The 23,794-nt window shown below is 44.4% G+C and overlaps 2 protein-coding genes across 2 annotated transcripts; one reads left to right on the forward strand and one right to left on the reverse strand.

Annotated features, from left to right (window-relative positions):
- Nucleotides 1-4,818: 4,818 nt before the first annotated feature.
- Nucleotides 4,819-5,775, forward strand: LOC129328289 (putative olfactory receptor 2B8). Its single transcript, XM_054977249.1, has one exon. It carries the CDS (start codon nucleotides 4,819-4,821, stop codon nucleotides 5,773-5,775), a length of 957 nt encoding a protein of 318 aa, XP_054833224.1.
- A 5,251-nt stretch (nucleotides 5,776-11,026) lies between these two features.
- LOC129327709 (olfactory receptor 2G3-like) lies at nucleotides 11,027-11,980 on the reverse strand. Its single transcript, XM_054976463.1, has one exon. It carries the CDS (start codon nucleotides 11,978-11,980, stop codon nucleotides 11,027-11,029), a length of 954 nt encoding a protein of 317 aa, XP_054832438.1.
- Nucleotides 11,981-23,794: the final 11,814 nt, after the last annotated feature.

A 23,794-nucleotide genomic window follows, 5' to 3' on the forward strand; every position in this document is an offset into this window, starting at 1 on the left:
ACGGTGGAGATGCTGGGCTGAAACATGATGACAACCAAAAGAAGACTTGCGGGGAGAACAGGCTGACGCCACTTTCCATTCCCTCCCTTTTCAGTGTGTCCATCTTTCAAATTCTGCCTCTTTATATTCCTCTTCTCTCTGTCACTTATCCCCCGTCCTCCCCATTTGCTACCCCTTTTCAACATTTCTCTCACATTAGATTTCTCTGTGTTTTATTTCTCTTCCCTTGTAGCATATCAACTTGTAAAGCTGAGAGTTTTATTTCACATTTTTTGTGAAACTGAGGCTGCTCTCCTGTGCGTGCTCACACTCAGTCCAACCACTGAGTAAACATGCCTCTGTCTGTGCTACACACCAGATGCACTCCTGTTTCTCTCTAGTATAATCCTTTTCTTTCTCATTGCATTTCCACCTTCCCTTTCCCACCTTCCCTTTCCCAGATTTTCATCTCCCTCTTTCTGTCTCCTTCTACTCTGTATCTTTCCCAATCTGCTCGCTTCTCTTGAGTGGGCAATTGCTTCCTGTGCCTTCCTCTTTTGCTTTTTCTAGGTTATGTCTCTCCTTGCCACCTCATTTTGAGAGGACTCAAAACAAAGGATTTAAACTACAGAAAGGAAGCTACCAGCTGGATGTCAGGAAACATTTCTTCATGTTAAGAGTAATTCAACAGTGGGATCAGCTGTGTAGAGATGTGGTGGGTTCCCTCTCATTGCCGGTCTTCTGAATACTTGTCCAGGATGCTTTAGGCCGTTTCTGCATTAGGCAGCTGGTTGAACTAGATGCTCTGTAAAGCCTCTTCCAACTCTACAATTCTATGATCTCCTTCCAGCCACAATTCCTCCCAAATCTTAACTTCCCAGTTCTTTCCTCACCATAGATTGTGTACAAGCAGCAGAATAAACTCTGCATCCATGGATCTCTCTCTGTCTCTCCCTGGCATAGATGCACCAGAGATGCCCTTCACAAGTGCATAAGAAAGGACCTTGCAGAAGAAAAGCTGCCCGATTCTAAGCAAGCCAGAGGTGAGGTTGGGGAGTGGAGCAACCAGAGAAAATCAAGGGGCTCTAAACTCTAGAACAAATGTGTGTTGAAGACAGCAGCCATCTAGAATTTCTCTAGATATGTGGAAGTGTTTACAGTTTGGGAATGTGTGTTTAGAATCCTGGAACCGAGAGGCAGCATGTGCGTGGAGGGTTATTCATCCCCCTTCCATTGCTCTCCCACTCCTATCTGAAGCTGGTTTTCATTTTAAAAACGAACAGATCAAAACGTTCATCCATAAACTTCCAGCCTTTGGACTGCTTTTGGCCATATTTGTGAATACCATGTAGTTAGGTACTCAATAATCTTTCTTTCTAAATTAAAAACAGCCCAGCCTTTTTAGACTTCTGTTGAAGGGAAGGTGCTCCAGCACCCAGAACATTCTAGTTCTAGGTGTTTTCTTCTATTGTTTCCCCAGATCTACCCCTTCTTCAGATCTGGCATCCAGAATGTTTTACAGTATTCAAAATATAAGTGACTAGACATTCATACACTGGCATAAAATATTTACCTCACTATTTTCAGTTCCGTCTAGCTTATTCCTAATATCAAATTTCCCTTTTTCTAATATGCCCCTCCCCCAATGCTTTTCATCAGTAGCCGTTGCCAGTTGTAGCATCAATTATTTAAGTATTTGTACAGTATTTTCTTCCCAAAGGGCACCATCACATCATTCTCCCGTCCTCCATCTTATCCATAACAGCAACAACTCTGTAAGACAGGTTAGGCTGAGAAAGAGAATGTCTGGCCCTCGGTCCCTCAATCAGCTTTCACAATAGAGCAGGAATTTGAATCTGGGTATCCCAGGTCCTAGGCCAACACTGGCTGAATCACACTGGCTCTCATCAGCGCACACTTTTATCACTAGAGTGCATCACTTTGCCTCTACATGGATTATTTCCTGCCATCCTGTTGTCTTGTTAGTTTAAAGAACTTTTTACAAGCTCTGTTTTGTAAAATCACAAGTAATCCTGTATATATTACTATCATTCACCACCAACGATGTTGCTTATTTCATTGGTGGCCCCTTGGTATGAAGCCTGAATAGCCCAGCCTAGCCCAAGCTTCTTGGAAGCGAAGCAGAGTTGGCCGTGGTTAATAGTTGGATGGGAGGCCACCAAGGAAGGTTGTGGTTTCTGTACAGAGGAAGGCAGCTCAGCTCATCTCTTGCCTGGAATGCCTGTGGAGGTTATGAATTTATGGCACGTTCTTCCTTCCCCTTGGTATGGAACAATCAGGACCTGTCTTACTGCAAGAATCACCGTTCTCTCCTCTTGTGAAAATGGTCTCTTTATTCTTACCCTCTGCTAGGGATATGCAGTCAGTCATTAAGTTATCAAAAAGTGGCCAAAGACAACCTGTCTTTTAGTATCAGACATGCTATCTGTTCTTCAGAGGAAGAAACTGTTCTTTATTCAACACAGTTCTGGGGGGAAAGAAATATACCACAGAGGTAAGAAGCAATTTTAATATATTATAAGGATGATGACCTTTAAGGAAGTACTGGCAATATTCTGATAATTCATAATATTCTTCTGATCTCACACTATGTTCCACATTTTGGAGCATGGACTGAATCAACAGATACAGAACTGACAGAGATGTTTACCAATTGGCAGTTATGGGACTTCTCAGCCCAAAGAATTGCTCTAAAATGCTTGACTTTCCGAAGTGTTTCTGGCACAGTCATTGGCTAGAGTACCAGGAAGAGAGCTTTTGTTTAAGTGGCTGCTGTTTGGTTGCTATCCTGCTCTCTCTTAGGTTGCTCGTGCTAGACCCAGGCACAAAGGATTTGTTTGCCTTTGTTGGCAAAAAGGCAGGCAATGGGGCACATTTGTAAATAGCAATACTCTTGTTGGATAAACAAGGTTCCCAGGGGTGTCTTTCACCAGCTTTGGATGGTGAGCCAGCTGCCACCCTTCCTGGGCAGGAAAGATCTTGCCACTGTAGTACATGCCCAGGTAACATCTAGATTAGAATACTGCAATATGCTGTGCACGGGGCTGCCCTTGAGGACTATCCAGAAGCTAGGGTTGGTACAGAATGCTGCAGTCAGAATACTAACTGGAGTGAGTTGTAAGGACTATAGTACTGCAGTCTTAATCTATCTGCACTGGCTCCCAGTTTGTTTCTGGGCCCAGTTCAAAGTACAGCTATCATATAACTTAAGGACCAAATTCTACCCATTTGCTCTTGTCCTTTTCAGAGACCCTGCTTTGCATGTCCCCCCCCCCCCCCCCGTCAGAGTCTCAGTGGGTAGCAACCGAAGAACGGGCCTTCTCTGTTGTGGTGCCAAAACTTTGGAACTCCACCCCCAGAGTGATTAATCTGTCTCCCTTTATTGCTGTGTTTCACCAGTGGGTGAAGATGTTTGTGTTTTGTTTGGCATACCCACAATAACTAGGGTTGCCAAGCTCCAGGAAGTTGGATGGAGATCTCCTAGAATGACAACTGATCTCCTGGTTACAGAGCTTAGTTCCCCTAGAGAAAATGGCTGCTTGAGAGGGGGGACTCTATGGCATTATATCCCGCTGCACTCTGTCCCCCAACCCTTCATCCTCCCAGGCATTTCCTAAACCAGAGCAGGCAACTTTACTCATTATAGGTATAGTTCTTTGTATAATGTGTTTGTGTGTGCGTGTTTATTGAATTGTTTTTTTATATTATTGTAAATGTTGTTTTACATTTAAATTAATTTTAATGTTGTTTTAAATTTGTTTAATGTTTTACTGTTTGCTACCTTGAGGACCCCATTTGGGTAGAAAAATGACATAAAATGCACTAGACAGACAGATGGGTTAGTATCACACATATGTAGGCCTGGTATCATGGCTAAATTTTGGCTGGTTGGCTGGTTGGCTGGCTGGAGCTAACTATTCGTAATTAGATGCAATAGGGGTGGTCCTTAAATGAGCAGAACATTCACTCCTATTACTTCTTCCCCCCTCCTGTTTATCAGGTTCATATGCTCTGTGTTTTATATGTGGACTTCAACACTTCTATACTGAGCTCTGTCTTAGAGTGTATGGACTCTGGTCCACCATGACCCTACCAGGTAGGCATCAAACAACTCAGAATGCCTGGTGAGCAGGGTTGCAAGTGACTGTGCAAACTGCTGCCAGGGCAAACAGGTTGTTAGCCATTAACTAAATACTTAACACAAAAGGGCAGGATTTTAAAAAACACAGCTTTTCTTTATGATGGATTTAATTAATTTATGGCTGATTATCTATGGCTGCATCTACAGTGAGCCATGATTTCCCCTGCCTTTTCCACCTGCCATGCAGTAGTTGGGCTGCGAATCAGCACTCTGCTTCTTTGAATCCCACTTCTGCCATGATGAGCTGAGTAGGTGGCTTTGAGTAAGCCGCTCCTCTCAGCCCCAGCTCCCCAGCTGTATTGTTGCAATAATAACAACACTGTGGAACAGTGTTATATAAATACAAGTGATTTTGTTCTTGATTTTTTGATCTTAAAAAAATATCATTGCCCTTCTGCACACTAATATTCTAATACAATGAGCAACCTGATGAAATCCATCAGCGGCAGACGAACAGATCATCAACCCCCCCTCCCCCAAACCCTCCTGTTTTCCAATAGCAATCAGGATGTGAGCCCTTCCAGCATCCCTAATTAATATATATGCAGACTCTAAAAATAGTATTTTCAAAAGGCTGTGTGCTAGGTAGAGGGAGGGCCTGATTTCCTTCAGTGTCCGTTACTCACACCACCTTCCCTTTCCTATTCATTGCCTGCTATTTTTCCTGACTTTTATAGATGATGAAGAGTGATGCATCATGGGAAAACTTTAACCAAAGCTACCCAGGAGAATTTATCTTATTGGGAGTAGCTGACCGCCCTCACTTGGAGATGTTGCTCTCTGCAATCGTCCTGCTCTGCTATGTAATGACCCTGCTGGGAAACACAACCATCATTGTGGTGTCCCGGCTGGATCCCCATCTCCACACCCCCATGTATTTCTTCCTCAGCAACCTCTCCTTTCTTGACCTCTGTTACACAACCAGCCTTGGCCCCCAGATGTTGGTGAATTTCTGGAGAAGAAGAAAGACCATTACGTACGTTGCCTGTGCAGTCCAGCTGTTCGTCTCCCTTGGTCTGGGCTCAACAGAATGTCTTCTGTTGGCAGCTATGGCCTATGACCGCTATGCTGCAATCTGCCAACCTCTGCATTACACCGCCATTATGAGCCATTCCACATGTTTCAAAATGGCTGCTGTCTCCTGGGTGAGTGGCTTCAGCAACTCACTAGTACAGACAGCAATGACTCTGAAGCTTCCCTTGTGTGGACAGAACAGGGTGGATCATTTTTTCTGTGAAGTACCAGCTTTGCTCAAACTGGCATGTGTTGACACTTCAGTCAACGAGGCTGAGCTCTTTGCATCCAGCGTGGTCATCCTTCTGCTCCCTCTGAGCCTCATCGTAATATCTTATTGTTATATCACAGCAGCCGTGCTGAGGATCCACTCAGCCAAAGGCAGGCGCAAGGCTTTCAACACCTGTGCCTCCCACTTGACTGTGGTCTCGCTCTTCTATGGCTCAGCAATTTTTAGTTATCTCCAGCCCCCTTCTAACTACTCCCGTGACCAAGGCAAGATGATGTCCTTGTTCTATACCATGGTTGCTCCGATGCTTAACCCATTAATCTATACACTGAGGAACAAAGAATTCCACAGGGCTCTAAGTAGAGTAATGGGCAGGGAACCAACCGCTTAGCCCAGTGGCTGCCAAATTCATTTGGAGAGTCAACAGCATCTTTTAATAAACGACAACTACAATTATTTATACCTCACTTTCCCAAATTAATTGCTCAGTGCAGCTTTGATCAAACTAAATTTACTATAAAACCTCTAAAATATACGCAGTAGTCAGCAAAAGAAGTCAAAGCATCAGTATATAAATGAGATAGCCCCACTAAAAAGGCACATAACCGTGGTAAAGAACCAGAACTAAATTAACCTATCAGGAAAAACACAACCAGAAGAAGAATGAAATATTTTTCCTTTTCCTGATACCTAAACACCACACACATGAACACACACCACCAAGGCCACTGGATCAGACCATTGGTCCATGAACGTCAGAACTGTCTACTCAGCCTGGCAGCCTCCCTCCAGTACCCCAGGTCTTTCCCATCATCTACCATCTGATCCTTTTAGCTAGAGATGGCTGGAATTGAACTTGGGACCTTCTGCATGCGAAGCAGATGCTGTAACAATGAGCCACAGCCTTACTGACACTCAAGGCATGAGGCAGAACTCTTAAGGAAGAGGGTTTCAGGGATATGGGATTGCCTCAGCAAAGAGCACCAGACAAACAAGAAGTGCTGTTCCCAGTACCTGAAAGCCAACAATTAAGGTGCCAGGCACTATCATTCCAAATGGGGGGAAATACAGGGGTCAAGTTAGGGAGTAAAATATTAAAATATTTTAATAAATATTAAAAGATTTCGTCTGTTTTAGTGTTGGTCATTTGACTGTAACATCATCTGTGTGTGGAGAACGGTTTACCTATTTTTAACATATATATGTAGCATGATATTCAGTCCCTATGCTTTTAACTTGTTTTTAACTTGAACATTGTGTACATTGGAATATATTTTAATATTTTACTTTGTAACTTGAGCCCTGTATTTTCCCTTATCTGTTTGGGTTGAGTTGGTGGGGGCTTTCTTTCTTTGTTGTTTACTATCATGCCAAATACCTGGTCTCTGTCTACATTGGTTCCATGGGTGTGTGTGGAGGGGGTGTTACTAGAGAAGGGCTTTTGAAGAATCAAAAAGAGTCCAGTCGCACCTTTAAGACTAACCAACTTTATTGAAGCATAAGCTTTCGAGAATCCCAGTTCTCTTCGTCAGATGCAGAAGGAACTGGTCAGATATATAGGTGGAGAGGGGAGGGCGGAGTAGATGCAAACAGTAGCTTCTGATATGGAGATCAGTTTGCTTCTGTTAAGGAAGTCAGTTACTTCTGATAATGAGATAACCATCCATAGTCTCTATTCAATCCCATCTTGACTGAGTCAAATTTACATATGAATTCCAATTCAGCAGCTTCCTGTTGGATTTTGTTTTTGAAAGGTTTCTGTTGAACTACAGTTTTGCTACTACAGACTAACACGGCCTTTGAAGAGAATCATAATCTGAGATATGATTATTTGAATACCACAAGCTTTCCCAGTGAATTTCATTTTGGACATCTGTCATCAGATCTGATCCACAATGAGGACGTTTAGAAGTGCCTCTTCCTTATTATAGATCCAGAGGAGTTAGCCGTGTTAGTCTGTAGTAGCAAAATAGAAAAGAGTCCAGTATCACCTTTAAGACTAACCAACTTTACTGTAGCATAAGCTTTTGAGAATCACAGTTCTCTTCGTCAGATGCATGGTACAGAAACTCAGCTCAACCCCACCCCTCCTGAGTAGATATAAATGACCTGCCAACATCTTTTCCATACTGTGACACTGAGAGATCTCTGTCTTTTGGTGCTACACCTCTGAAGATGCCAGCCACAGCTGCTGGCGAAACGTCAGGAACTACAATGCCAAGACCACAGCTAAACAGCCTGGAAAACCCACAACAAACATCGTTCTCCGGCCGTGAAAGCCTTCGACAATACATAAAACTCAAAGCTATTCAATGGGGTTTACTCCCAGGAAAATATTTTTAGGATTGCACTGCAAACATGTGACATCAAATGGAACACCCAGGTCCCTTTTTTAAAAGACTGTTCTCTCCATCTGTTATGTCGATTGATCTTATTATTTATTTAACTCATTTTGCTCAGGGGGGCATATACTGAAAGCTGAAAAGGAGAGCCAAGGAGAGTTTGCCCAACTCAGACTAGAAACTACTTACAGGAACTACCTCACCTCAGAAATAGGTCGAATTTGAACTTGGAGCCAAGAATATGGATGGATAGGCACCACATGTCTGGGTAGGATAGGTGGACTGTGTTTATCTGCTTCTGTTTTATTATCCCTGTGCTCTTATGAATGATAGGAAAAAACAGTGGTTTCCCTCCACCTTGAACTCTGTAGCACCTATTTTTGCAACTCTAATAATGAACGTCAAGCTGGGTTCTTTCAAATGGTCTCAATCCTTGGTTATTTCACCCCATTCCTGCTTGCCACATCAGTAGGCATCCCTCCTTGTTGCCTGCCAGTGCCTTGGATATCAGAAGGAAGAGATGAGGGGGGGAAACAAAAGTGTGCCTTACATCATTTCTGGTAAAAACTGCAAGTGACATACTGGATTGTCATGGATATAGCTAGAACTATAGGAGAACAGTTGCTGGATACGACGAAGAAAGTCACAGATGATACCCTTACTCAGCCGCATAAATCGACGTGCCACAAAGGCAGTCTCGAGGCCTAGAGTAGAACAACCTTGGAGAGGAGCATGAAACAAAAGTGGTAACACAGTTGTATGACCTTGTGTAGATTAGAAGAGCCATCTAACTCATATCATCCTATAACATAATTCAGTAAGCAGGTTTCCAATGACTCACCTCGATTCCCCAGCGCAGGCGTGGTACTGCACCCCTAGCGGGGATAAGAGGAGAGTTGTTCCTCTCCTGCGCCAATGGGTTGGAATGGGCTGCCAACGGGGCAGAACAGGCTGCTGCTGGGTGCAGAAGCCCTCAGGGCACTTGGCTCCACCTCCCACAGCCCTCACCACCTGCAGTGGCCTGGGCAGCAGCCCACTCCGACCCTAATGGGGCCCGAACGGGCTGCTGCTGGGTGCAGGAGCCGGGCACCTGGTGCGTTCCTCCCCCCAAGCCTCCAGCCCCGGAGCCTGGAGATGGGCAGGCATGATTGTGGCTGTGAAGGGCTGGGAGGTGCGCCCGCCCACCTGCCAAGCCTCCAACCACAGAGTCTGGAGATGGGTGGGCACACCTGCAGCCCTTTGTGGCTGCGATCGTAGCTGCAAAGGGCTAGGAGGTGCACCCGCCTGCCTGCAAAGCCTCCAGCCTTGGAGCCTGGAGATGGGCGGGCACGCCTGCAACCCTTCATGGCTGTGATCGTGGCTGCGAAGGGCTGGGAGGCGTGCCCACCTGCCTGCCAAGCCTCCAGCCCCTGATCATGCCCTCCTCTCCCCACCCTGCCCTCCTCCCAACCCAGATTGGGGCGCTTGGAAGGAAGCAATGCCCGGCCGGGCCACCCTGCCCTCCTCCCTCTGCCCCATATCGGGGTGTTGGGGAGGGGGCAATGCCCAGCCCTGCCAGCCTGCCCTCCTTCCCACGCCCTGCCCTCCTCCCCCCAACCTGGATTGGGACATTGTGAAGAGGGCAGTGCCCAGCCAGACAGCCCTGATCTCCTCCCCCCTGCCCCATATCGGGGTACTGGGGAGGTGGCAATGGCCAGCCCAGGCCCCCTGCTCTTTCTAGAGCCTGTTTTTTTTTTGTCACAATGGGCTTTGTTGCTAGTTATATATAATGTATTAAGGCCCAGGTGCAGAGAGCATCTGAGAATGGCAGGAATGTCTAACTTCACAGAAGCTGGAGATATTACTCAAATATAGATGTATTGATGGAAGGCCAAAAGATATTCATCCGTATGAGAAACTTGTAATCACTAATTTTACATAAGCTTTGAAAAGAGGTAGCAAGAATGAGCTATTTTTATATATATTTTAGGAAGATGGATAACCTTGACTCGTGTTTGAAGTTGTAAGAGTAAGTTAGCCAAAAATGTGGGCCCCTTTGAAGCAGGACAGACAGGTATTGTTAGGAGAAGATTCTAAAACCCTGTAAAAGTGATGAGTAAGTTGATCAAGAGTTTCCTTGTAGAAGGGGCTTCTTGCCTGCGACCTTCGTATCTTTGGGTAAGATACTTTTTTGGACTCGTGTAAGTGCTCTCCTTTAGTGATCAATGTAGTTATAGTGGATGATATGATTTTCTGTTGATAGAGAACAATACTTCATGTATCACAAAGGAAAACCCACAAAAACACCCGAATGAAGCTATATAATGCTGTTGCGTAATATACTGTGAGCAATGTGTTGTTCTAATGTTAACTTTCCTCATTGCAGGGGTGGGAGGGTTGGCCAGTGATGAAATGCTGCCACAGCCTGCTCCTTGAGGCCATGAGCCAGTGAGGGTAGCTGCAGAGAGAGTAAGTGTCACCTGACTCTCATTCAGCCTGAGGCCAAGTGGGATCCATCTTATGCAACTGTGCTTGTTTGCCATTGCCTTGTGCTTGTGGCTGGGTACTTCTTGGTTCTGCTCTATGGTGTTCCCCCACTGGCTGAACCCAGTGCCTGGCTGCTGTGAATGACACTGGTTCTGTTGGGCTAAGTTGCAAGAGTGTCCCTTTGTTCAGTTTGATTTGGGTGGAATGGATGTGAAGTTGGTCCCCTTGCTTCACTTTGGTTATGGGTTGATTTCATCTCCTTGCTTCATTTTAGTACTAGTTGCGAGACTGTCCCTTGCTTCTATTTGGTTTGGGTGGAATAGATGTGATTCTCTAGTGTGATATAGGTCCTCATAGGGAACAAGGGACAGTGGCTGGGCAGCTTGCTCAGGGGGTGTTGGGGTTTGGGGGGGGTGTAATTTTAATTCTGTCGGGCTTTCCCAGGGATGAGCTTGCTCCCTGGATAGCCCCCAGATAGCTTTCCCCATAGGGAATAATGAAGAGTGGCTGGGGGCACCTTCTTTGGCGTTCATACATTTGGGCCCTGGAGTCAAACTTTTATGAATATTGGGGAGTCTTTAGAGGATAGTTAGGAGTAGAGTCCCTGAAAACTGATGAAGTTTAAAAGATGACCATCACCACCCCCAGGCCACGGGATAATCCCAGATTGAGTTTCCCATAGGAAACAATGGCTGAATAGGTAACCTCCTTTGAGGAAGTAATTAACCTACTTTGAGGAATTAATTTGGAAAAGAAAGGTCTAAACAATTGCAGTTGTCATTTATTTATTAAAAGATGCTGTTGACCCTCCAAATGAATTTGGCAGCCACCGGGCTATGCTTTTGGTTCCCTGCCCATTACTCTTCTTAGAGCTCTGTGGAACTCTTTATTCCTCAGTGTATAGATTAATGGGTTAAACATAGGTGCAACCACAGTATAGAACAGGGACATCATCTTGCCTTGGTCACGGGAGTAGTTAGAAGGAGGCTGGAGGTAACTAAAAATTGCTGAACCAAAGAACAGCGAGACCACAGTGAAATGGGAGGCACAGGTGTTGAAAGCCTTGTGTCTGCTTTCAGCTGAGCGGATCCTCAGCACGGCTGTTGTGATATAACAATAAGATACTATGATGAGCCCCACAGGAAGCAGAAGGATGAGCACACAGGAAGCTGAGAGAACAGCCTCATTGAATGAGATGTCAACACAGGCAAGTCTGAGCAGAGCTGGCACTTCACAGAAAAAATGGTCCACCTTGTTCTGTCCACATACCGGCAGCTTCAGAGTCATTACAGTCTGTACTAGTGAGTGGCTGAAGGCGCTCACCCAGGAGACAGCAGCCAATTTGAAACATACGGAATGGCTCATAATGCTACTGTAGCGCAGAGGTTGGCAGACTGCTGCATAGCGGTCATAAGCCATGACTGCCAATAGAAGACACTCTGTGGAGCCCAGACCAAGGGAGACATACAGCTGGACTGCACAGGCAACGTACGTGATGGTCTTTCTTCTTCTCCAGAAATTCACCAGCATGTGGGGGCCAAGGCTGGTTGTGTAACAAAGGTCAAGAAAGGAGAGGTTGCTGAGGAAGAAATACATGGGGGTGTGGAGATGGGGATCCAGCCGGGACACCACAATGATGGTTGTGTTTCCCAGCAGGGTCATTAGATAGCAGACTAGGACGACTGCAGAGAGCAACATCTCCAAGCGAGGGCGGTCAGCCACTCCCAACAAGATGAATTCTCCTGGGTAGCTTTGGTTAAAGTGTTCCCATGATGCATCACTCTTCATCATCTATAAAAGTCAGGAAAAATAGCAGGCAATGAATAGGAAAGGGAAGGTGGAGTGAGTAACTGACTCTAAAAGAATATTTTTGGGGATGAGAGACTGTCAATTGTCCAAAATCACCCCGTAACTCTCAATTGTGAATTGTGATTTGAGTCTACCTCCAAAATTCAGATCCGCACTCTACTCTAGAATGTGGTAGAGGTCATGGACCAGAGTCTGTACATTCCAAGACAGAACTCAGCACGAAGCGCTGAAGTCCACTTGTAAAATACTGAGCACATGAACTTGGAAGCAGGTCAAAGCAAGTGGGAGGTGGGAAGAAGTAAAGGGGGGAAACGTTCTGCTCGTCTAAAGTGCTCGGCTATTCCATATACTTATCAATAGTTAGCACCAAGCAAAACATCTAGTCATGATTCCAGGCCAACACATCTCCCATACTAAGGCAGTTAGTAATACTAATTCTCCTAGGTGGCATGACCCGTAACTATGCTGGCTGGTAAACATCCCTATCAGTTCTATTATCTGTGTACTCCAAAATGAGAAACATAGTGTGAAAGCAGAAGAGAATTATGTATCATGTTTGAGGGTTGCCAACCTCCAGGTGGGTCCTGGAGTTCTCCCAGAATTACAACTGATCTCCAGATGACAAATATCAGTTCTTCTGGAGGAAATGGCAGCTTCAGAGGGTGGACTCTATGGCATTATACCTTGCTGAGGTCCCTCCCCAGGCTCCAACACAAATCTCCAGGAATTTCCCAGCCCAGAGTTGGCAACCCTATGTTCATCAGGACATTGCCTGTACTTTCTCAGAAGGCTTCATCCTCATAATATATTAAAATTGCTTCTTACCATTGAAAGAAGCAATTTTATGTTTTCCAGGACTGCATTAAATAAAGAACAGTTCCTTCAGCTAAGGAATGGATAGGAGGTCTGACAATAAATATATTAATGGACAGGTTGTATTTGGTTACTTTTTGATTAGTTCATATGTGTTTACACATCCCTAACAGAGGATAGGAGTAAACAGACCATTTTCACAATGGAGGGGAAAGCAGTGGGTCCAGCAGTGGGACTGGTCCTGCTCACTCCATAAGAAGGGGAAAGAAGGAGGAACACAGTGTCAAGTCACACTCACAACTGATCCATGGTGACCCCATTTCCAGGCAAGAGATGAGCAGATAGCAACTCTGGTTGTCTTTGGGTGGTCTCCCACCCAAGTGCTAACCATGGCTAGCCCTGCTCAGCTTCCAAGTTCCAACAAGCTCAGGCTAAGCTAAGCTATTCACGCCTCAAACCAAGGGGCTATCAATGAAATAAGCAACTTGGCTGATGGTGACAATGCTTGTAAAGTTTGTAAAAGTGACAAACTTTGTAAAAGGATGACAAAGTTTGTAAAAGGATTGCTTTAAGCTGTTTAACAAGACAACAATGGCAGGTAAGAAACTACGTAGAGGCAAAGTGAAAAAATCTGAAAAAATCTGAATGTATGCTGAGGACAGCCTGCGTGGTGCAGTCAGGTTGACGGATATGGGAAACCTGCATTATAGAGTTGTTGCTGGGTAGATAAAATGGGGGACAGGAGAATGATGTGGCAAGCTGCTTTGGGGGTTCCTAATGGGGAGAAAATAGGGTCCAAATACAACTGGCAATGACTATCAGTGAAAGACATTGGGGGAGAGGGGACGGACGTATTAGAAAAAGGCAGATTTAATATTAGGAATTAGCAGGTGGGAACTGAAAATAACGAGGTAAGTATCCATTGGATATATCTATAGTCGTTCATATTTTGAATATTGTGTCACAGTCTGGTTGCCAGATCTGAAGGAGGTAAATGTGAGAAAGAATAGAAGAAAACACCTGGAACTAAAATGTTCTAAGGTTGGAGCACCTTTCCTTCAAAGGAAGTCTAAAGAGGCTGGGCTGTTTTTAATTTAGAAAAAAAAATGATTGAGTACATAACTACGAGTTGTTCTCAAATACGGATAAAACACTCCAAAGGTTAGAGGTTTTAGGACGAGAGGTTTTATCTGTTTGGTTTTTAAGGGGAAAACAGCTTCTGGGGGAGAGGGGAAGCTGTGGAAGAAGGATGGTTAACCCTTTCCCAACACGCTGCCTCAGTTCCAGGATTCCAAACACATATTCCAAAATTGTAAAAGCTGGAGAAGTGAGTTCTGACTTACTAAAACTTACGTTAGAATAACTGTTGTTAATATATAAAGTGATAATGGAATTCTTTTTAATCTGGAAATTTGAAAAAGAAAAAAGCACTTCTGAAGCAAGTCAAGCACCACTTAGTCTGCAAAAAGCCTGTTAAATTCTAGATCTCTGCTGTCTTCAGTATTACCATATGTCTGTTCTAGAGTTTAGAGTCCCTTTCTTTTCTACCCAACTTTACCTCTGGTTAGCTTAGAAGCAGGCAGTTTTTCTTCTGTCAGGTCTTTTCTTACGCACTGGTGAAGGGCATCTCTGATGCATCTATGCCAGGGAGAGACAGAGAGACGTCCGTAGATGTGCTGCAGATGGGGAGACAGACTAGGAGAGAAGGAGAGAGACTGAGAGTGAAGAGAATATGGAGAAAGGGAAGGCTGAGTGGAAAACACAATAAGAAAGAAAAGGCTTGTACTAGAGAGAAACAGAAGTCTGGTGTGTAGCACAGACATAGGCATGTTTACTCAGAGGACTCACTGAGCAAGAGGATGCACTGGATAGAAGTCTCAGATTCACAAAAAAATGTGAAATAATACTCTAGGCTTTACATGTTGATATTCTACAAGGAAGATCATGCAGAGAGACCTAATGCACCTGAATGGTTAGAGAAACATTGAAAAGGAGAGAAGTGGGAATGGATAAGGGAGAACAGGGAGGATATAAAGAGGCAGAATTTGGGAGACTGATATATTGAAGAAGAAAGGAATGAGAGCAGATGTCAGCCTGTTCTCTTTGCAATTCCTCTTTTGGTGGTGCTGTCTGCTTCAGCCCAGCGTCTCGGACTTGCTTCGCAGACTGTCTCCTGCAAGTGATTCTGCAGAGATTGCTAGACAGTTTAGCCTCATCCCTTAACTCCAGATGTCTTTGTGGAGGGTGGAGAACCTGAAAAGCAGTTTCCCTGAGAAATATCTTGGATGAAGAGGGGCTGTTGCTGTCCAGCAGCTTCTGAATGTTGCAAGGAAATTGTCTGGAGAACTTCTGGGGAACTCTAAGGAACCAGAACTGAGACGGTGTCATCAGGGGCCAACTACACATTACACTGCAGGTCCTGTAAGTCCCAGAGGCCCTTTCTTCCTTACCAATTCACTAATGAGCAGGAATGATTTTCATCAGTGATGGAACATCGGCAGTGGCGGGGGTGCACTTAACCCTTTAAAGGAAAAAAGGAGGATTGCAACAGTTTTCAAATGCAGAAACACGTCAATTGCAAAAAGTGCTAAGTTTTTGCTGACAAGTGGCAGCACTCCAAATTATTATTACATCTAACAGGTTTTCAGTACAGCACACACTTTGTTAGGAAAGTGCTCTTTCTAAAGGAAAAGAAGTTCCTCATGTATTAGAGCTTCTTATGCTGTGAAAAGTTCCTCCACCCTACTTCCAACTTAAATGGCTTTTTCCATTGGAGGAAGAGTTGTTAGGGTGGACTCTATGGCATTGTACCCTGTTGAGGTCCCTTCCCTCCCCAAACCATGCCCTCTCCAGCTCCATCCCCAAATCTCCAAGAATTTTCCAACCTGGAGTTGGCAATCCTAGTTCCAAGCTAATTTGTACTCTTGTCATGGTAACATTGAGCCAGCCAGGAGGGACCCAGAACAGCTTTTATCATTCTCCTCTCCTCCATTTTATGCTCACAACATACCTATGAATAGGTTCAGCTAACTAATATCTTTTGCATTTCTTCATGTATTTCTATCCAATAGTTCCTTGCTTTCTTACATATCTACCACATATGATAAAATGTTGCCTCTGTGTTTTGGCATTTCCAACACTTTCCATTGTAATACCTGTTATCTTTTGCAGTTTCCTTGTGAGTAAAATACCATCTAAAAATCATTCTCATGATTTTTGTGGCATTTTCAAAGGGGAAGGGGGGCAATTGGAGTCTCTGGGGCAGCTGTTTTTGCACTTAACAGCACCAAAATTGCACAGAACACAGTCCTTCCTCTATTCCAAAGAACTTTTACATTTCAAGCAGATTGAACAAAGGGGGTGATTTTACAGACCCCCAAAGTGAATCCCTCTTTGCTCAGCGTTCTCTCTAGTAATTCCTAAAATGGCTATCAAACAGCAACCAGCAGGAGAGCTTCAGCCAGCCAACAGCATCTAAAAAAGCAAAGCCCTGTCTGCATTCATTTCATTGGCATTTCAAGGATGACTAACAATTAAAAAAAATACCTTTCCACTGAAAACTCTACATTTTCCTTATTGTGGTTTGTTGTTTCTTTTCAAGAAGTGAGGATGTCTTCCGTTGCAGACCACCCCCACCCCCACCAGCCATCGTTGCATTTCCATAGAGCATGCTGCACAGTCCATTGGAAGATGTATAAAGCAGTGATGAGAGCAGCAAAGAGACATTATTTCTCTGCAACCGTTGCATCAGGTAGTTCACAACCATCCCAGTTGTTCAAGGTATCACCTAACTCTAAATCTGAATTTTTACAGTTTCAAAAACAGACAATTAGCTATAATGTTTTTGTAAAGGGTTTTTTGCCAGTAAAATAGCACAAATACACTCTGATATAGATGGCAGTTGTAATATGGGCAATGTGGAAGAAATGTTTCATATACAGTCTGGTTCACGTACGGACCACTTTGACCCAGTTCCAGTGACGGATATTGACAAGATCTTGGCATCTGTGAAAACTACTACTTGTGCACTGGATCCTTGCCTATCTTGGCTGTTAAATTCATGAAAGGACCACATAAACAAACCTTTGAGGTCTATCATGAATCAGTCACTAACTTAGGGCACCTTTCTTCGGCCATTCAAACAGGTAGTAATCCAGCTGCTAATTAAAAAAACATCCCTAGACAAAAATGATGTAGCCAGTTATTGCCCAGATTCCAGACTCCAATATGCCCTTTCTGGGCAAAGTGATTGAGAGAGCAGTAGCTAACCAATGCCAGAACATCTTGGATACCTCTGGTGCTTTGGAACTTTTTCAGAGTGGATTCATGCCAGAGACAGCTCTGGTGGCTTTAGTTGATGATCTCCACCTGAATGTAGACAAAGGCCATGCTTGTCTGCTGCTGCTCCTCCTGCATCTATCTGCAGCCTTTGATAAAGTAGACTATGCCATCATGCATTTTGAGGTGCTTGGAGGCAGAAATGGGTATGAAGGGACTGGTTTAAATTGCACTGGTTTAAATTGTTTCTTATGGAACAGACTCAAAGGGTTGTTGTCGAAGTTAGGCTGTCTCCAGAGTGGGAATTATCTTGCAGGGTTCTGCAGGGCTCAAGCTTATCCCCCATGTTATTCAACCTCTACATAAAGCCTTTAGGAGAACTCATACTAGCTATGGAATTGGATGCCATCAATATGCAGATCATATCATGCATCTGACGAAGAGAACTTGATTCTCGAAAGCTTATGCTACAATAAAATTGGTTAGTCTTAAAGGTGCTACTGGACTCTTTTTGGTTTTGCTACTACAGACTAACACGGCTAACTCCTCTGGATCTATGAACAAGCTCTAGAGTTACCCTCAGGCTGATGTCCTACAGCTGTCCCTGGTGTTAGAAGCATGGTCAGTGGCTATTAAGAGCTAGAGTCAGGCTTTGCAGGGATGTGGCACTCAGTTATGTGACAGAGCCATGCTAATCCGGTGACCTTTGATTGTGACTGTTGGCTTTGAGTCCTCTCCTTGTGAAGAGGACACCAACAAGCCCTTTTTGTGTTGACTGTGAACTGTTGAGAACTAAGAGCGGAACCACAAGTGACAAAAAGCACAGGTTGGACACTTGTCAGCTTCCCTCAAGTTTTGATGGGAAATGTAGGCAGCTTGGCGGAATGTTGGACAAGTGACAGTTGAAAAGTCCATTGGACAGCAGTCAGAGAGCCAAGCTGCAAGACTAGGATGCCTACATTTCCCATCAAAACTTGAGGGAAGCTGACAAGTGTCCAATCTGTGCCTTTTGTCACTTGTAGTTCCGCTCTCAGTCTGGACATGTCTGCTTGTTATGGAATGCCTTTGAAAAAACAGAATTCTTAAGTGAAGATTCTATAGGAAGTGGGATCTGACCATGGCCGTCGTCACACGGGCATCTGTTCTGTTAAATTTACAGCATATAGCATCATACCTGATATTGGCACAGTAACGTTTCTTTGGGTCACCTCATGGCTCTTCGCGCTCCGAGCTGTCCACACCGAAGCACTCTGTTCCATTTTCTCTAATGGTGCAGAAGCAGCTTTTTTATTTTTTTGCCATTTAATTCCGCTATAACGGAATAACATTATATAAACATTCCTGTAGACCAACCCAGAACGACGCTGATACGTTGCCCTTTTTTCCCGCCCATGGAGTGGTCATTGGTTGACCCTTTTGTTTTTCCAACTTTAGCGAGGTGTGATTTTGGGTTAAAATATTTCTCCAATGGTGATTGAGTAATTTTTACTTCAGCAGAAAATTTGCATTGTGTTATGTCGTTATGGCGTTATAAGGACATAATTTTTTTTAAAAAGGGAGTTGCGGGGAGAAATGGATTCTGGGATTGAAGGGAGGGCATAGGGCGTTGCAAGGCGAAATACATCGATGTGAGGCATTCACACTGAGGCACAAAATATCGCGACTATCAAGCACAAAGCAGAAGAGAGAAAATCGCATCAGTGTTGGAATAAGGTGGGTGTTTGCTGGGAAATTGCGCCATTTTCGTGCTAAATAAAAGCCCGTGTGACGACGGCCCATGAGAGAAGCAAGCACTGTTGGAGGGAAAACAGATAAGGGAGAGGAGGTCTTTGGCTGCTACACTTTTTTCTTTGCATATAGACTCGTGTTTCTGTAAATAAATATTACAAACATGTCTGTCTTGCATTCTTACAGGGATGGTTCTTGCTAATGCTTTATGCAGGAATTGTCAAGAAACTGTAACCTCGTTTCAAAGAAAGCTGTTACTTTTGACAAACGTGAGAGGCATGACACACAACTATCTCTCTGCCAAACTGGTTCATTTGGCTTCCTTTGTGCTGGGCATTCAGGAAGTGAAGTTATTCAGATTCAGATCCCCATTCTGCCTTGGGCTAGTCACTCTCTCTCAGCCTAAATTATCTCATGTTTTATGAGGGTAAAAATGGAGGAGAAAAGACCATCCTGAGCTTTTTGAAGGACAGCCAAGATAAAAACATAGTAAATGAATAATACCAGATGGGTAGCAGTCTGTAAGAGCCCAGTGGCACTTTAAAGCTTAAACTGGAATAAATCTTGTTACAATATTTATTCTACCATATGCTTTAAGTGCTGAAGGAGAGTTTTGCAGATTCCGTGGGCAACCAAAAAGAAAAATAATTGGATTCAAGATCAAATCAAGTCTGAATTCTCCCTAGAAACTAAAATGACAAGACTGAGGCTATCATACTGTGGTCACATCATGAAAAGACAAGATTCACTGGAAAAGTCAATAATGCTAGGAAAAGGTGGTAGAAGAGGAAGACCTGACATGAGATGGCTTGACTCAATAAAGGAAGCAACAACGAAGCTGAAGTTGGTTCCCAGTTCCCAGTTCCTTATTCGCAGTTCCTAGTTCCTTATTCGCAAAGCCAAAGAAAAATCTTGGGGGGAAATTGAAAAGCTCTGAACCCCAAAATGAAGTTTGCAGGGGCACATATTATACACCTCCAGATTCAGAAGACTCAGCACTCTAAGTGGACCTATACTGGGTCATCCTACAAAACCCAGATCTTGAGTAAACAGTTTCAAAATAGAATGCCCCCAGAACAATTCAATAAGAAGAAAGGGGCGGCATCTGCAGCAGAAAAAAAACTTTGGATCACCCCAAATCACACACCCCTGAACTCCAGAGACTGTCCCCTACAAGAGGACATGTGCTAGTGCTGATCCAGTCTCTGGTTCTGGACCTAAGCCCTCCTATGTGGCCCAGCTAGAAAAACCTTGTATTAGACATTGCTGTGAATAAGGAAGTGGGGAAGTATGAGCCCTCTGAAACCCAAAACAATCTTTGGATCACCCCAAATCACACACCCCTGAACTCCAGAGACTGTCCCCTACAAGAGGACATGTGCTGGTTCTGATCCAGTCTCTGGTTCTGGACCTAAGGCCTCGAATTTGGCCTGCGTCCAAGAACCTTGTATTAGACATGGCTTTGAATAAGGAAGTGGTGAAAATATAAGCCCTCTGAAACCCCAAACAATCTTTGGATCACCCCAAATCACATACCCCTGAACTCCAGAGACTGTCCCCTACAAAAGAACATGTACTGGTTCTGATCCAGTCTCTGGTTCCAGAGTTGAGGCCTACTATTTCACCTTTCTCTCAGAACCTTGTACTTTACATTGCTGTGAATAAGGAAGTGGGGAAGTAGGAGCCCTCTGAAATCCAAAATAATCTTTGGATCACCCCAAATCACACAATCCTGTACTCCAGAGTACACCCCTGAACTCCAGAGACTGTCCCCTACAAAAGGACATGTGCTGGTTTTGATCCAGTCTCTGGTTCTGGACCTAAGTCCTCAAATGTGGCCTGCCTGCAAGAACCTTGTATTAGACACTGCTTTGAATAAGAAAGTGGGGGAAATATAAGCCCTGTGCCCCACAAAGTGGTTCTGGAGCTGTGACCTCCTTTTTTGGCTGCCTCCAAGAAGCTTGTATTGGGAACAGTTTCTCTCTCAAAGCAGCCCTGGTCTCGGGTCTGCTCAGATTTGGAGCCAGGACTAGAATGTTAATTTTTATCCCCTTTCCTATTATTCTCAGTCAGATATACTGTAAAACCAGCACATGTCCTTTTGTAGGGGACAGTCTCTGGAGTTCAGGGGTGCGTGAGGGTGATCCAAAGATTATTTTGGGGTGCAGAGGGCTTATATTTTCCCCACTTCCTTATTCAAAGCAATGTCTAATACAAGGTTCTTGGATGCAAGCCAAATAGGATGCCTTAGCTCCAGTACCAAAAACTGGATCAGAACCAGCAGATGTCCTCTTGTAGGGGACAGTCTCTGGAGCACATGTGTAATTTGGAGTGATCCAAAGATTGTTCTGTAGTGCAGAGAGCTCATATTTTCCCCAGTTCCGTATTCACAGCAATGTCTAATACAAGGTCTTAAGTCCAGAACTAGAGACTGGATCAGAACCAGCACATGTCCTCTTGTAGGGGACAGTCTCTGGAGTTCAGTGCTGTTTTGGGTTTCAGAGGGCTTATACTTCCCCACTTCCTTATTCACAGCGATTGTTTCGGGGTTCAGAGGATTTATATTTTCCCCACTTCCTTATGAACAGCAATGTCTAATACAAGGTTCTTGCAGGCAGGCCACATAGGAGGCCTTACTCCAGAACCAGAGACTGGATCAGAACCAGCACATGTCCTCTTGTAGGGGACAGTCTCTGGAGTTCAGAGCTGTGAGATTTGGGGTGATCCAAAGATTATTTGGGGGTGCAGAGGGCTCTTATGTTTCCCAGTTCCTTATTCACAGCAATGTCTTATACAAGGTTCTCGGAGATAGGTGAAATAGTAGGCCTCAGCTCCAGAAGTAGAGACTGGATCAGAAACAGCACATGTCCTCTTGCAGAGGGCAGTCTCTGAAGTTCAGGTCTGTGTGAGTTGAGGTGATCCAAAGATTGTATTGATGCATAGAGGGCTTTTATTTTCCCCAGTTCCTTATTCACAGCAATGTCTGATAGAAGGTTCTGGGAGGCAGGCCAAATAGGAGGCCTCAGCTCCGGAAACAGAGATTGGATCAGCACCAGCACATGTCCTGTTGTGAGGGACAGTCTCTGGAACTCAGGTCTGTTTGATTTATGGTGATCCAAAGATTATTTGGGGGTGCAGAGGGCTCTTATATTTCTGAGATCCTTATTCACAGCAATGTAAAGTACAAGGTTCTGATAGAAAGGTGAAATAGTAGGCCTCAACTCTGGAACCAGAGACTGGATCAGAACCAGCACATGTCCTTTTGTAGGGGACAGTCTCTGGAGTTCAGGGGTATGTGATTTGGGGTGATCCAAAGATTATTTTGGGGTGCAGGGGGCTTATATTTTCTCGACTTCCTTATTCAAAGCAATGTCTAATACAAGGTTCTTGGACTGTCACCCGAAGGCAGCTGGGCCAGACTACTAGACCCTTCCCGCTTCAAACCACAAGAAGAGAGAGATCGAGGCTCTGAGAGGAACAAGCCGTTTTATTGAAGCAATAGAATTACACAGGCCTGTGGGTGCCAAAGAGGAACCCAATTTCCCTCTCCCTTTCCCCATTGGCTGAGGTACTTGGGAGTTACACCTTTCCGGTCTTCGCCTAAAACTCCGCCATAGGCCAAATTCACACTACCTTCATTCTCATGGCAGTTTTTCGCTTCCGCAGCACCATTCCTTAATCTATTCACATGCATTGTCTCCGAAGCCGTCATTAAATCGGCACGGTGTCGCCACAGCCCATTGCACTTTTGTTGCAGGTTATCTTGTGACGAATAACCGCCCTGTTAATTTCCTAGCCTCTCTTGACCCACCTCCAAATTAAGGAGCAATTCCCTGCCCTGCCTTTGTTCCCACCCCTTTTTTAAAAAATAAAAAAGTACCATGTCGAAATGTCGACATCTCATCATATTACTTTCATTTCAATCTAGCGGACAGACCTCAAATATCAGAGGAACAGTTTAATATGTTTATTAAATTCAGTAATGTTTAGTAATCCTTGTGACACTGCAATCATGGCTCTTGAGACGGACGACATGGACTGTGCCGCCGAGCTAGGCATAGCTGTCAAGTTTCCAAAGACAAAATGAAGCTCTGCCCTGGGATGCTGCTGCAGGTCATCGTGACCGATCACCCATCCCATGCTGATTTCACCTGGCAAGCAGGCTGTGAAGTTCCTCGCGTTCATCAGTACCATCAGTACAATTTTAAAGCTGTTCAAATTTTGCTGCCTCCACGGGGATCCAATAACTGACCATTTCAGAGGCTGGTCCGAAAATTAACCAATGACAGGCAAGGGAGGGAACGCGGCTTCGTTGATTCAAGATGATTACACGTCGATATAGCGTCAATTTGTCCTTTTTTAAAAAAAAACAAAAAAACGTGGGGCCGTTCGGGTTTTTCCCGCCCCTTTACCCGTCATTTTGAAAGGGGATGTGATCAACGGATTGCGCAGGAGAAGCGCTATTCAAAGGGTGATGTGGACAAACGAGCGAAGAACGCGCAATAACAGATGGAGCAATCATTGCACAAGGAAAGTGGGAGCTAAGGTAATGTGGAATCGGCCTTAGTTTACACCTCCCATTACTCTGATGGCAAAACCCCCTACTCATATTTGTTTTATACCATACATAGTTTGTCACACATTAGCGCACACACACGTCTGCAAGTCTAACCACAAAGGTCATAGCCCTTGGTGCGTCTGCTACCTTACTTCCTATTTTATATAGCTGAGCGCAAGTATCTGCTACTTACTTCCTATTTTCCATGGCTGAACACAGCTATATTTATCTTGCAAAAACCCACACACCTTTCCTGTTTCAATGAGACAGAAAACAGCTATGTATAAACTTCTTTATAATCTATAGGTAAGAAAAAGGTCATAGCGAGCAAGCAAATGGTTACTTTATCTAACCCCTTGCATATATATAATATAGCCTGAGTTGTAGCTGAACCTGTGAGCAGGGCAGGGGTCTGA

This window comes from Eublepharis macularius, chromosome 4 (genome assembly GCF_028583425.1).
Source record: "Eublepharis macularius isolate TG4126 chromosome 4, MPM_Emac_v1.0, whole genome shotgun sequence".
Lineage (NCBI taxonomy): Eukaryota > Metazoa > Chordata > Lepidosauria > Squamata > Eublepharidae > Eublepharis > Eublepharis macularius.

Coding starts and splice junctions, on each gene's coding strand:
- LOC129328289 (XM_054977249.1), top strand. CDS start 4,819: ATGATGAAGAGTGATGCATCATGGGAAAACTTTAACCAAAGCTACCCA.
- LOC129327709 (XM_054976463.1), bottom strand. CDS start 11,980: ATGAAGAGTGATGCATCATGGGAACACTTTAACCAAAGCTACCCAGGA.